This window comes from Pangasianodon hypophthalmus, chromosome 6 (genome assembly GCF_027358585.1).
Source record: "Pangasianodon hypophthalmus isolate fPanHyp1 chromosome 6, fPanHyp1.pri, whole genome shotgun sequence".
NCBI lineage: Eukaryota > Metazoa > Chordata > Actinopteri > Siluriformes > Pangasiidae > Pangasianodon > Pangasianodon hypophthalmus.
The window spans coordinates 12,770,707-12,785,969 of NC_069715.1; the positions used below are offsets into that span (position 1 = coordinate 12,770,707).

General features: G+C 39.6%; 1 protein-coding gene across 1 annotated transcript; it reads left to right on the top strand.

Moving 5' to 3' along the window:
* Positions 1-8,499: 8,499 nt before the first annotated feature.
* ces3 (carboxylesterase 3) lies at positions 8,500-14,993 on the top strand. Its single transcript, XM_026927040.3, has 13 exons — positions 8,500-8,703; positions 9,074-9,269; positions 9,727-9,865; positions 10,980-11,113; positions 11,383-11,536; positions 12,114-12,218; positions 12,460-12,561; positions 12,757-12,897; positions 13,016-13,096; positions 13,348-13,489; positions 13,585-13,734; positions 13,957-14,029; positions 14,675-14,993. Exons 1-13 carry the CDS (start codon positions 8,574-8,576, stop codon positions 14,838-14,840), a joined length of 1,713 nt encoding a protein of 570 aa, XP_026782841.3. The 5' UTR covers positions 8,500-8,573; the 3' UTR covers positions 14,841-14,993.
* Positions 14,994-15,263: the final 270 nt, after the last annotated feature.

The following is a 15,263-nucleotide window of genomic DNA, read 5'->3' on the forward strand; positions in this document are numbered from 1 at the left end:
TTTAATATAAAGAATCAACAAACAAACAACAACAACAACAACAATAATAATAAAAACAATAATAATAATAGTAATAATAATAATAATATCTACAGATAGAATCAGTCATCTACAAAGTTTAGTTAGTGTGTCTGTTTCCCTAATCATGGAAATTTCCCTGTTTCCATGACAATCAACCCCTGTCATGGAGTACCCCCTATATTTAATAATAATAATAATAATAATAATAATAATAATAATAATGATGATGATGATGATGATCTGAGTTTCTGTGATAGTAGGCAGGTTACTGTCTGTGTGGATTTTCGCATGTACTCCCTGTGTTTGTGTGGATTTCCTCCAGTTTGTCCGGTTTCCTCCCGCTATCCAAAACACGCAGGTAGGCGGATTGGATACATTAAATTGCTATTAGATGTGAATGAAAGTGTGAATGTGTATGAATGTGTGTGCTTTCTTCCACCTTGCACCCAGTGTTGCCAGAACTGGCTCTGGATTCTCTGTGACCCTGATCAGGTTAAAGTGGTTACTGGAGATGAATGAATTGATGATGATGATGATGATGATGATGATGATATTACTACTACTGCTACTACTACTACTACTACTACTAATGATAATAATAATAACAATTTTATTATCTAAAACTAGATAGCCAAGGCTGGGAACCTGTGCCAACATACCTGATAGATGCAATGACATGCTCTTCCTAAATGTGTTCAAGCAGGTGCTTAAATGTGCAAGGTACATTTTTAAAGAAGATAAATCACCAAACTGTACTAGACCCTGGCCATAGAACGTGTGCCCCTAGCTGGTGCATTCAGCATGCCCTGTAGGTATAAATACAGGCTCACTGCTTCCATCTAGTGACCAAGGCATAAATACCTATACCCATCCTTTAATATCCTTCATGTCGTATCTCAAAAATGCAATGGCTTTGCAAAATTCTTGTAGAATGAACTTGAAGAACAAAAGTAGAACAGTAAAGCATTTTGAAGTGAACATTTGATGAACTCTATATTATTAATCTCATAGTTACTCAGTTTTATTTTGCAATATTTACTTGGTTGTTGATGCACTTCACAGAGCACACAGAGTACTTGAGTAAGAATCGGCTAAGTAAGATCTCTTTTTTTCCAAATTTATATGGTAAACATAAGCTTGACACACCTTTTCAGTATTTCATTCCATGAGACTCCAAATTAAACTGTTCAGTTTTGGTGCAGGGTATGAGTGGTAATTAATGCTCTTTCTTAATTATTAATCTTTTACTTAATTTTTTGTATTATAGATTTGATTTAAAATGTATTAAACTGACATTTTTGCCATTAATCTACACACAATAATTCATAATGACAAAAGGAAAAGGAGTTTTTAGAAGAAAAAAAATTCTGATCCTCTCAGAATCGATTAGATTGGTTGGCTAGCATCTGTGAACTGCCATCTTCAGGTCTCTCCGCAGATATTCTATGGGTTTCTGGGCTTTGGCTGGGCCACTCGAAGACATTCAGAGACTTGTCCAGAAGGCTCTCCAGCTTGGACTTGGCTGAATACTTTGGGTCATTATTCTGCTGAAAGGTGAACCTTCACCTCAGTCTTTAGTTGTGTGCACTCTGGGGCAGGTTTTTTCAAGGACCTCTCTGCATTTGGCTGCATTCATCCTTCCCTCAAGTCTGACCGGTCTCCCTGTTCCTGCCACTGAGAAGCACCCCCATAGCATGCTGCCTTACTATATGGTTGATATTACCCAGGTGATGAGCAGAACCTGATTTTCACCAGACCCAGTGCTTGGAGTTCACCTCAAACACTCAGGAGTGGATAGAGTGACTCAGGAGAGCCACTCTACCATAAAGATCTAATTAATGGAGAATTTAGAGTTAGAGTTAGAGTGTCCATTGGGCTCTTGGTCACCTCACTAATGGTTTGGTTTTTGTTCTGATGTACACTGTGAATTGTAGGACCTTATACACACATGTGTGTCTTTCTAAATCATGTCCAATCAATTAAATTTGCCACAAGTGGATTGCAATCAAATTCTAGAAACATCTGAAGATAATGCAAGCAATGCTTCTGAGCTCAATTTGAAGTGCATTAGCCAGGGGCCTGAATACTTATGTAAATGAGAGTTCAGATTTTAAATTGCATTTTCAATCACTGTATGTGTGTGTGTGTGTGATCATTAATTAATACTGTACACAGACTCCAGGATGCCACTAGAAGGCAGTCTGCCTCTAAGGTTAAAGTAAGCTCCAGTACACAACTGAAGAGACAAATCTGGCCTCCAAACACGTCCACTACTACAACTACTTTTTGAACAGGGTAAAGGTGAGCAAATTTCATTTTTATCCAGATTACTCCTTCAAGGGTCATGACCACCCCTTTGACTCACATGAAGTTGGCATAAGTGTAGGCAGGAGCAGAGTTTCCAATGTAATTTGATGTAGTTTCCTTTTCAATTCAGGGGGGAAATGGCAAATGTGACTGTTTAGAAGTGGAAACAGGAGCAGCAAAATTCCATCTCCAAATGCAACATTTGTTTTACTCTGTTCCAATTAAGTTATATGCAGTAAAAAAAAAAATCCATCTATACAACACAGTTGTAATTACTTTATTCATCTACAAACGAATTTGTACACTGTGCTTGGTTTTTGATCTACCTAGTCAGCAAGACAATAATAAGACTATCTAGATAGTGCAAATAAAATAAATTACTATTTACTAATTAATCATTTAATCCACATTGTTCTAGCACAATGGCACAATGTGTAGACTGACTTTAAAAATATTCTCCCTGTTTTAGATAGATAGATAGATAGATATACTTTATTGATCCCATGAGGGAAATTCTTGAATTTTAGCTCCTCTCCTTCTGCTGCAAGTCACCACTCAATTTCTTGTACTACTCAGTACACTTAATGAGCATATTTCATCAAAATGTAGGAAGCATTTTTTTTCTGAAAATGGCCGGTTTCCTAATGACTGTACAGTGTGTTCTTTGCTACTGCTAATATAAATACATAATTATGAGTCATATAAGTAGCATTTTAGGTATATGTTTAGACATTTTGACCTTAATATTTTATAGAAGTTTTTCATTCTTCTTCACTGTAAAGTGTCAGTTGCCATAACCTTGCACAGCACCATTGTCACAGGAGAGCAAGCTGGCAATCTGGGGTCCTTCCTAGAGACATATATATTTTTTTCACAGAACATACACTGATTTATACCATGTTGTTGTTGTTGATCCTCTTTCGGCTGCTCCCATTAGGGGTCGCCACAGCGTATCATTGGTCCGCATATTTGATTTGGCACAATTTTTATGCCGGATGCCCTTCCTGACGTAATCCTCCCAATTGTATCCAGGCTTGGGACCGGCACTGAGAGCACACTGTTGCGCGGCAACCCCAGTGGCTGGGGTTGGTTCCCTGGCCAGGAATTGAGCCCAGGCCACAGCAGTGAGAGAGCTGTGGCCTAACCACTAGTCCTCCAGTGACCCTACGCTGAGTTATACCATAAATGCATAAATAAAATTTTAATGTATTACGTATTGGACATTAAAATTTACAGTCAAAATATCATTTGATGTGACATTGTAAAACAAATAAGTTTCGTAGTATACTGTTTTACTCTTCCATACTTCAAATTGAAGACACTTGCAACAAGGTGAGGTAAAATGGGGTACTGTTTGCATATTGTTAATAGTATCTTACTTAAGTATTTAAGTTTTTTACTTCATAGTATATACTTCATAGCGTGCCTTGCTATTTGTGGCCAATATCATTTTTTGTTTGGGATTTATGTGAGTGGGTCACTGAATAGCATTTACCTTTTTGTTTTTGAGCAGGTGCAAAATACTTTGGCTTTGTGGCTAAGATCAAATGCTGCTGAAAGGTAAACTTTCATCCGAGCTTCAGTAGGCTGTGAGGATGACCTCAGTCACCCAGTAGGCCAATCTCTGCCTAGACAGTGGAGCACCCCTGGTCTTTGCAAGGCAACAGAGGAATAACTGCTATGCAGAATGAAAAGCTGCTTTTAGTAGTACTGTAAGGCATGTACCAGATTCAGTAGGGAATGTTCCACTGATTGACCTTCGTAGAATACCTTTTTCACAAATTTGGGTAAAATAACAGGCAGAAATCCTGGGTTTGACCACACTGTCACTCCAGAATCATCTGGCCACCAGATCATGCAGGGTATGCCTATCTCCAAGGCTCTTAGTTCTCCAACCCTTATTGCTAAGCCAAAATGGCATAGATGCAAAAAAGGCTAGTACTGTAGGCACTGGGCAGTGCTCAGGTCCAATCAATGGGATGCACACCATTTTTGGAACAGTTCTGAGAGCATACAAATCCCTCATACTGGGGTCTCTACAAGAGTCTTTTATTGCCACAAAACAGTGTTTGTGGTAATTTGGTTCTGTACCGCTCAACAGTAAACAATAAACAATACATTAAACAAAGCAAAAGACAGGACAAAAAGATAACATACACTATATTACCAAAAGTATTCGGTCACTCATCCAAATGATCAGAATAAGGTGTCCTAATCACTTGGCCTGGCCACAGGTGTATAAAATCAAGCACTTAGGCATGCAGACTGTTTTTACAAACATTTGTGAAAGAATGGGCCGCTCTCAGGAGCGCAGTGAATTCCAGCGTGGAACTGTCATAGGATGCCACCTGTGCAACAAATCCAGTTGTGAAATTTCATCGTCCGAAATATTCCACAGTCAACTGTCTGCTTTATCATAACAAAATGGAAGAGTTTGGGAACAACAGCAACTAAGCCACGAAGTGGTAGGCCACGTAAACTGACAGAGAGGGGTCAGCGGATGCTGAAGCGCATAGTGCAAAGAGGTCATCGACTTTCTTCACAGTCAATTGCTACAGAGCTCCAAACTTCATGTGACCTTCAGATTAGCCCAAGTACAGTACGCAGAGAGCTTCATGGAATGGGTTTCCATGGCCGAGCAGCTGCATCCAAGCCACACATCACCAAGTGCAATGCAAAGCGTCGGATGCAGTGGTGTAAAGCACGCCGCCACTGGACTCTAGAGCAGTGGAGACGCGTTCTCTGGAGTGATGAATCACGCTTTTCCATCTGGCAATCTGATGGACGAGTCTGGGTTTGGAGGTTGCCAGGAGAACGGTACATTTCGGACTGCATTGTGCCGAGTGTGAAATTTGGTGGAGGAGGAATTATGGTGTGGGGTTGTTTTTCAGGAGTTGGGCTTGGCTCCTTAGTTCCAGTGAAAGGAACTTTGAATGCTTCAGGATACCAAAACATTTTGGACAATTCCATGCTCCCAACCTTGTGGGAACAGTTTGGAGCGGGCCCCTTCCTCTTCCAACATGACTGTGCACCAGTGCACAAAGCAAGGTCCATAAAGACATGGATGACAGAGTCTGGTGTGGATGAATTTGACTGGCCTGCACAGAGTCCTGACCTGAACCCGACAGAACACCTTTGGGATGAATTAGAGCGGAGACTGAGAGCCAGGCCTTCTCGACCAACATCAGTGTGTGACCTCACCAATGCGCTTTTGGAAGAATGGTCAAAAATTCCTATAAACACACTCCTCAACCTTGTGGACAGCCTTCCCAGAAGAGTTGAAGCTGTAATAGCTGCAAAAGGTGGACCGACATCATATTGAACCCTATGGGTTAGGAATGGGATGGCACTTAAGTTCATATGTGAGTCAAGGCAGGTGACCGAATACTTTTGGTAATATAGTGTATGTGTGAATGAGATGTGCAATTAATGTTGAATCAGTGTAAAATTAGCTGAACAGTAAATGTGCAAAAAGTTGTAGAACTAGTGGGCAACCAGTAGTAGCAGTAGTGCTTGGAGTTGACGTAACAGTAATGACTAGGAGTGCAGAAATAACACAGTATAACAGTATAGTTTGCAGGGGGATAACAGGGCAGTATAGACTGAGAGAGGCAGGGACCTTTTGCTCTGGAGGTCAATATCATTACTTGGACTGCGAAATTGCAGTCATCGAGCTGCCCGCCTCATCAAGTGGCCTAACCCACATGTGCAGATAGCCTGGCTGGGGGTGCCATATGTCTCCATTTATCTATGTTGGTAAGTCTTCCCAGTGAAGTAGTTGTCAGGTTGTCCCAACCTCTAGCAAGAGCAATAGAAATCACTTTCCTGAGAATATGCACTGCCTTGACAGCATGTCCGCTGCCCCATTGTGCCGATCCAGGAGGCAAGTTGCTTGAGCCCACTCGAGGAGCTCCTGTGTAAGTCAGAGAGCATTTTTCAACCTTGTTCCACCTTGATGATCTATGCTGTCCAAACAGATCAGGGCATAACCTTGTCTCAGAACAGGTAGGAAGAACCTAAGGACCAGCCAAGCCACCATCAGTTCTAAAGGGTTGAGGTGTACTGACTTCATATTGAGGGTTCATACTTCCCCTGTGCCCCTGTGATACCACACTGCTCCCCATCTCGTGATGGAGGGTGCCCCTGGTGACCCTAGGTATACCCCTTTCATGAGAAAGGATGTACATGAACAAGTCCAACCCTCTATTGCTGAAACAAAATGCATCTCTTTTAAATCAGCCTGGGGTCGATCCACAGGCTGATGACCCATCTCTGAAAGTCCCTTAGTTCCAACAGGACCAGCGGAATCACTGCTATGGCTGCAGCCAACAATATCAGCATCCTCAATAGGAGCCAGAATTGGATGTAGCTGGCCACTTGCATTTTGCTGGCAAGCGTTGTAATGTCTGCCACACACCATAGTGCGTGAATGTCTATGGAAGTATGCATTGTGTAGATCCACTGACTACCAACCTTCTCATGTGAAATGGGAGGACTTTCAGGAGTCAATTCAGTCATCTCTGATCTAGAATAGGAGAGAAGCTGCTGTCCTAGTTTCAATCATGCCTCTGCCCAAGAGGAAACAAACTTGGCTCAGATCATCAACTTTTTCAAGGTCTGAAATTGGTGAGGACTTGAGCCCCCAAAAGGTTGGGGGCCAACAGTGGAACTGGAGTATGTACCCCTGCAACATGTTGTGGCCTAATCGGTGATGTTTTTGCCCATGAAGTATCCCACCAGAAGCCCTTGCCATAAATCGACAGCTTCTGTGGGCCTTCAGAGCATGTCAGAGAATTGAATTCGTCAATTGAGGCTATGTACGCCACACGCTGTCTCAGCAAGGCCCACAACATCATTAAGGAATCCTCCTACCCTGCCAACAGTCTGTTCACAATCTCGCTGTCAGGCAGGCACTACCACTGTATTCAGACTAAATCTACTATTTGGTAACTTGTGTGTCCCGTCTACTTTGTTCTATTGACTGCGAGATTTTGAAGCTTGTACTCTCCTCTCTAGGGCTCCTTTGGCCACAGGTCCAAAGTGCAGTACAACTAAGCAGGGCAGACTTTGCAGATTCACTTTGCATGCTCCTAAAATTGTGGACTGTGTCAGCCACATCTGCTTTCATGTGGAAACCAGACTGCCTTCTCATTTCCCAGGCCATGTACCTACATTCATAGCAAAGTGACTGGCCTTTGCCAGTGGGAGAAGCCACTCCAATGCTAGCTAGAAAATTACTTTTAAGTAGAAGAATTACTTGTGCATGTCAGATGCAAACCTTACATCAGCAAGTTGTCAGAACATCTGTACTTGGCACATAGGCAGCCATACCTCAGAGTGTAATGGTTATGGAGGTGAAATGAATTTCCCCTGGCTGTGAATCACTGGATGTTTTCAAACAAAGTGTGAAGAACTAGCTCTTAAATAAATACTTAAATGAGCACTAGAGAAAATATTAACTTGTGTTGATATTTACTTTATTAATACTTGTGTATCTTTATTTTGGATTGGTGTATCTCTAGTTCACTATGATGGCTCTAGCTTGCTATGAAAGATAAAGATTAATGTATAGTAGACAAGATTGTGAAATAAGTGCTAAATTCATGGGAAAGTAAGTACATTTGAATTACAAAATGATACCTTTTATGAAAAATACATTTTGTTGCATATTTAGACAATAAAAACTAAAGACTAGAGCCCTTCATATTTATTGTTTTATTATGCACTTTATTTTAAGAAGGAGAAAAGAATTAATTGTAGCTGAAGTACAATTATATAAACCTCTTTTCTTTCTGAAATGCCGTTTTCCATATCTGTCACTTTCATACCTGCAGCTTTCTGTGATTTTCCATCTAATACCAGTGTCAGTTCATCTTTGGTACTTAAAACACAATTCAGACCCAAAAGAGTATCCTAGATGATACAGCAACATGGTATTAAGACTTTAGACTTTAGACTTTGACAAATTTGTTCCATAAGCCTTTATTAAAAAATCTTTAAGATGTATGAAAGATGTATGCTCACTAAAATATCCCCCAACTTTTGACTGGTAGTAAATATTGATTACATTTCACTTTGCTTGCTTTAAGGGAGAGTGCATTCACTGTATACACAGTTTCAATGGGGGAGGACCAGATTAAAGGGCACATGGTCTGGTACATATGTGTGGATGTAGGTGTGTAAGTTCACTTGCTTGTGCGTATGAGTTCATGGCTACATGAATATGTGAGCCTGAGTGGGCGTGTATGTGGGTACTATTTATGGGTCGGAGCACTCTGTTTCTCCCAGGCTTTCCCTGTGGAGCTGCAATGATGGGAGTCCTGCTCATTCTGTGCTTGACCGTTGCCTCTGTTTGGACAGCACCAACTCAGACAGGCAAGAACTTATGTAGGAAATAGGAAATAATGGCTGTATTTCTATTGCTTGCTGTATTGTTTGTAGGAACAGAAAATGGTGCAATATTAGAGGAATTAGCACTTCTTGTTGATGTTTAAGAAATTGAAGAAATTTTAATCTGAAAATTATTTGTCAGTTATTTAATGTTATTTTTTATCAGTAGCATAATGAGAATTAACAAAGGAGTACTTTAAAACACCAAACATGTGCCTCATGCAACTTACCTCTAGGATACTGTACAAATTAAATCTAGTGTAACATTTTTTTAGCTCTTACCTAAGTATCCTTTGGTATGCAGAATCCATTCTTAAGCCTTTTAAATGATTAATCCCCTCCTTGCTGTGTGCAGATTCTGACCCTGTGATCATTCTGAAGCATGGCAGCATTCGTGGCAAGTATGTAACAGTGAAAGGCTCAGATAAAGTAGTGGAACAGTATCTGTCCATTCCTTTTGCTCAGCCACCCGTGGGTCCTCTCCGTCTGGCGGCACCCCAACCTGTTGAACCCTGGGAGGGGGTGAGAGATGGCACACAGCACTCTAATATGTGAGTGTGATCCACCCTTCTTATCGCTATCCTATAAGACATTTTTCTCTTTTATGATATACCGTATATGCGTTGGTATTTCCATAGAAAGCCAATGTTCTTTAAAAACCAACTCCATATATCATATAGCACCACATTTTCTGAATCTCTGTAAGTGTTTTCATTCATAATACTTCATTATACACGTGATTTAAAAGGAGCCATGTTCATTTGCGGTACTTTATCTAACCTAGTTTCTGAAAAGCAAATGCTCAAAGAGGTGCTCATGCCATATGCTTTGTGCTGCAGTGCTTTGGAATAAAATTACTCTACTTTTCTTGTTTACTCAGAAGAAAAACTAACATGATTTGAACTCCTACAACCACTACAACCCATATCTTCACCCAGTTTGGAAACTCTTTCAATTGATTTTTGTCTTTATTCTTGTCATTTTTTCTCTCCTATCTTAACATGGAAGGTGTCTTCAGGACCCAGATGTCATTAAATCTGTGTCAAAAATTATGGCCTTAAATTTCACTCCCCCTTCTGTCTCGGAGGACTGTCTTTACCTAAATGTGTACACTCCCTCTCAACGCTCAGCATCAGAAAAATTACCTGTGAGTACAGTAATCACTCATACTACAGTAAATACACTCATTCTCTCTTTAAATCAGTTTTCCATTAGTGATCAATGAGAGTAACTGACGTGTACCGTACCTGCACAGTAAATAAATGTTGTTGACTGTGCCTGTAACTTTGCCCTTTGCACTCTTGTTCAGCCAAAACTTCAGTGGAAGTAAGGCTGGAAGTAAATATTCAGAAGCAGTCTCTTCACCAATCTCAGCTCGGCAGTGTTAGTCAGTCAAGAAATAGAAGTATCTTTATAGAATATCCACACCTCTCTGAGTAATTTATGAAATTTGCTTTACAGCATGATTCTCAAAGAACCCACGGTATACATTAATATACAATGTATATTAATAAAGGACACATGACAGAGAAGTTGTTTTCATTAACCTTTGAAGTATGAAATGTTCAGATTAGCTTCTCAAAGTGTTTAAACCCAAATGGAAACACAGCTCTTTTCCAGGAAACAAATCCAGCAAATCAATTAGAAGAACTGCTTTTTATTATTTTATAAGTCTAAATACAAGAAACTATTTTATAGAGATACACTATATGGGCACCTGACCATATGTGGGCCTTCCCCAAACTGTTCCCACAAAGTTGGAAGCAAACAATTGTCTAGAATTTCTTTGTATGCTGTAACATTAAGATTTCCCTTGATGGGAACTAGAGGACCAAACCTGTTCCAGCATGACAATGACCCTGTGCATAAAGCTAAGTTCATAAACACATGGTTTGCCGAGGTTGGAGTGGAAGAACTCAAGTGGCCTGCACAGAGCCCTGACCTCAACCCCACTGAAGACCTTTAGGATGAACTGGAATGCTGATTGTGTACCAGGCCACCTCACCCAACATCTGTACCTGACCATTCTAATGCTCTTGTGGCTGAATTTTCTCCAAAAAGCTGTTATTATAACAGCAAAGGGGGACCAATTCCATATTGATGTCCATGGTTTGTAATGCTTTGTTCAAAAAGTAGATATGGGTGTGATGGTCAGGTGTCCACATACTTTTGGCCATATAGTGTATATTACCAGCTGACAAATCCTCAAAATTATCAATGAAAGTGAAACTTCTAACAGCTCTAACTGTGTGTAAACTCAGGTCATGTTCTGGATCCATGGAGGGGGCCTGTGTACGGGTGGAGCCATGGAGTATGATGGATCAGTACTGGCAGCCTATGAAAACATAGTTGTTGTCATCATTCAGTATAGGCTAGGCATACTGGGCTTCTTCAGGTGAGATACATGGCATATTAGCTATTTCACCTATAATGTTTCACCAATATTACTCACAATGGGAATATACACTCACTGACCAGTTCATTAGTACACCTGATCATTTATTGCAATTATCAACTCAGTGTGTGGCATCAGCGCATTCCATAAAAGCAGATACAGGTCAAGAGCTTCAGTTAATGTTCACATCAAAAAGGCCACAGTAACTCAAATAACCACTCTTTACAGGAGTACAGGATGGTATTTTATAAGTATGTTGTATGTCTCAGCACTGGAGATAAACATGCCCAAGGCAACTGGGGCTTTCTGGACCAGATTGCAGCACTGCAGTGGGTGCAGCAGAACATTGAGAGCTTTGGTGGAGATCCTCAGTCAGTCACTATTGCTGGGGAATCTGCAGGGGCAATCAGTAGCTCCATGCTGGTATGTACAATTTAAGATATCACTACATTTGCACTGTCTCAAAGCTCAAGGGTTCCCAGTTAGATCCTGAGCTCAGGTTACTGCCTGTGCAGAATTTTGCATGTTCTCATTTTGCTCCCGTGGGTTTCTCCCACTGTCGAAAAAACATGCGGGTAGGCAGACTGGCTACTCTAATTTGCCCCTAGCTGTGAATGGGTGGGCGAATATGTGTGTGTGTGTGTGTGTGTGTATGTGTGTGTATGGTGCCCTGTGCTGGACTGGTGTCCCATCTGGGGAGGTCCCTGACCAGGATAAAACAGGTACTGAAGATGGATGGATGAATGAATGAATGAATGAATGAATGAACGAACGAACGAACAAACAGACAAATGAGCAAATAAATGAACGAATGAATGAATCAGTGCACGTTGTTTATTACTGTGGCCTAATACTGATTTCAGCATAATTTGGGAAATACTTAATAATGAGTGTTTCCAAAATGTATATAATCCATATGTGTAACACGAATTACTTAATTAATGGTACAATAAGACATGATGCATACATTCCCAATTTCTAAGGATTTTACCTTTTCCAGACCCTTTCCCCACTTGCCAGAGGGCTGTTTCACCGAGCCATCTTTCAGAGTGGGACAGCAGCTCTGGGACATTACTCAACAAAAGACCCCACGACCTTTGCCAAGGTTTGTATTTATTTTAGTCTGACCTGCAAATTCCCAGTAAAGTAAATCAGGTACCTCTCTATTAATATTACTAGTATGTGTAAAATTAAAATTTGAATAACAGTGTGTGGGATTGATTTCCAAGCACTGCATTTATAGAACATCACATGGCAATCATTAGTTTTATGGCCATAACAGTATTACATTTGATTACATTTGTGATGTATACTTATCAGCATCTGGTGTAAAACTGTGTGTTTAGATGGTAGCAAATGTCACAGAGTGTGATAGCAGCTCCTCAGAGCTGCTGGTCAAGTGTTTAAGAGAAAAGACGGAAGAGGATATCATAAAGGCAAGCAAAAAGGTGAGATCACAGTATTTTTAAATATTTTCTCTAATTATAATTTGACAGTTGGACAGTTATTAGGTGGACTGGTTACTCTAACATTCGTGAATGAAAGCAAGTGTGAATGAATGAATGAGTTCTACATTGTTCATAATAATAATAATAATAATAATAATAATAATAATAATAATTGTGCCAACTGATTTCCTATAGCAAAAAATCTTCCTCGGAGCCACAGTGGATGGGGAATTTCTGACAGATGTAGCAGAGGAAGTTTTGAAGAACAAGGATTTTGAGAAAGTCCCAGTGCTTTTAGGTGTGACAAACCATGAATTTGGATGGATCCTCCCTCTGGTGAGTAACTAAATAATAAAAAGCATACAGTGAATTATGGTTACTGCTGGCATTCTTTGTTGTTGCAGTTGCAAGTGGTTGTACTGTTGTCATTAGTTTCTGCATTTGTCTGTTTCAGACTTTTGCCCCTGCAGGGTGGGAAAAAGGGATGAACAGAGAGGCAGTGACTCTAGTCACAAACCTGTTTTTCCCAGATGGAGTAATGTCCTGCTCAATCCCTTTTCTAAACATGAATTTGGGCCAAATACAGTTTATTAGAAAATATCTCCCTCTGCTGGACACAAGTCTCATAACTTTCAGTGGCATACAGTGCCAGTGATGTGATACCACTGTTACACTGAAACATCTGAATAATCTGCAAAGTTACTTTTACTTTACTTAACTACCCCTTGTGCAGAATCTTCAGCTTTTTAATTTTTTTTTTTTTTTTTAATAAAAAATGTTTTCTAGGTCTCTGGAGCCAATGATTTAATAATTGATGAATACCTAAAGCATGCTCAGTCTCCAGAGGACATAAGAGATGAGTTTACTCAAATGATAGGGGATCTTTTCATGGTGTTCCCTGTAATAAAAATGGCTGGATATCATAGAGGTGAGATTATTTAAAAAGCTTTCCAAGCCTACAGCTTGATGAAGCCGGAGACAGTAAGTTTGCCCTCTCTGATCGTGTTTCTTGTTTTCTACCAGATGCTGGAGCAAACGTGTACATGTATGAATTTCAGCATCGTCCCAATGTTTTTAAAGACAGCAGACCCAGCTTTGTGAAGGCTGATCATGCAGATGATGTCGGCTTTGTGTTTGGAGCCTGCTTTTGGAACGGCCATGTCAAAGTGATAGGTACACATGTAATTGACCTCAGTCGTAAACTGGTGACAATAAAAATAATGCCTATACAATATAATCTTAGAAACAAAGTAACTGAATGTCATTTTAATGTCATTTGTAATTGGAAAGCTCACATCTTTGCATGTGATGAATAGTAATTATAATGATGATAGTGAATTATGATAATGACTTCATAGTAATTATGATAATAATGATTCACTGTTTCATCAACAGGCACAATAACTGAGGAAGAAAATCAGCTGTGTAAAACCTTAATGGGATATTGGGCCAACTTTGTTCGCACAGGGTGAGGCATACAGAGCACACACATTGTAGTTCAGGTCACCTAACCACAGAGTGCTGACAGCTATCATAGAACATTATCAGAATGTTAACTAATGTATTTGATGCAGAGGTAGGCTGTAAGGTAACTAAAGTAAAGTTCTTTAAGTGTTCTTAAAGGGTAGCTTATATAATGTTTCCCGTTAGAGTAAACAATGAATATTATGAAATATTTGTTTTAACATTACTAACAATAAAAAAAAATATATTAGACCTGTATCATTTATTTATTTTTAATGCTACATTAAAATAATTTAAGAACACCCAGAAAACTAGAACTGTTTATGCTCCAGGAACTAAAACTTCCTGAAACTGTAATTTTACAATCTAAAATTGTTTGTTTGATATCATTTAATATATCTATTATGTATAGTTGTTTTTAATTCAAATTAACAGAGAAACCAGTTTAGTGTAGTGTGTTGAAACTAGATGGCCTTTCATCGTCAGTTATGCTAAAGTAACATAATAATGTGAAGAATAGACTATTAACTGTAGAATACTAACTAATGGGTTATATAATTTCCTCTTATTTCTGTGCCTAATACATACAGAAATAGTCCACTTTCTGAATTCAGATCATCTCAGATAACCTCATTTATTTGACCCATAGCTCACCAAACGGACCTGGTCTGGTAAACTGGCCCCTCCATGACACCTCTAAGAAGTATTTGAAACTGGGATTGAAACAAACAGAGGGACAAGGACTCAAACAGGACAGGCTGCACTTCTTGACTGTGGAGCTGCCTCAGAAGCTTGCTTCACTGCGCACAGCCTGAGAAGCACTTCTCTACTATAACTACTTTTTAAATGCTGTAGTGCTTTGGGACTTGAAAAGCACAATCCAAATAAAATGTATCATTACTATTATTACTACCAACAAATGCTTGTTTTCTAATAGTTGTGTCATATTATATGTTTCTGGAAGCCTGCATATGTGTCTTTGTTTTTCTTTCTGATTATGTAACTGTAGCTATACCACAACACTGTTGAATTCTTGAATCTGATTGGTCAGGTCTTTATTAAATTTCTTCAACAGCATGGCTCTGACAGTAGTGCCAGATGAAAGGCAATTCACAGGTTTATATTAATGCAATGCGTAATACTGTTATTATAGTAATGGCTAATTCACAGGAACTTGAATTGTGGATTCTCTACATAATCTAATCCTATCAATTAATGGAATAAATTGTATTGCTATT

Excerpts from the sequence above, each read along its gene's own strand:
- ces3 (XM_026927040.3), top strand. The coding sequence starts at position 8,574 with ATGTGGGTACTATTTATGGGTCGGAGCACTCTGTTTCTCCCAGGCTTT. Across the intron at positions 9,270-9,726 it reads GGCACACAGCACTCTAATAT|GTGTCTTCAGGACCCAGATG; the intron begins GTGAGTGTGATC and ends TTAACATGGAAG. Across the intron at positions 12,562-12,756 it reads TCATAAAGGCAAGCAAAAAG|CAAAAAATCTTCCTCGGAGC; the intron begins GTGAGATCACAG and ends GATTTCCTATAG.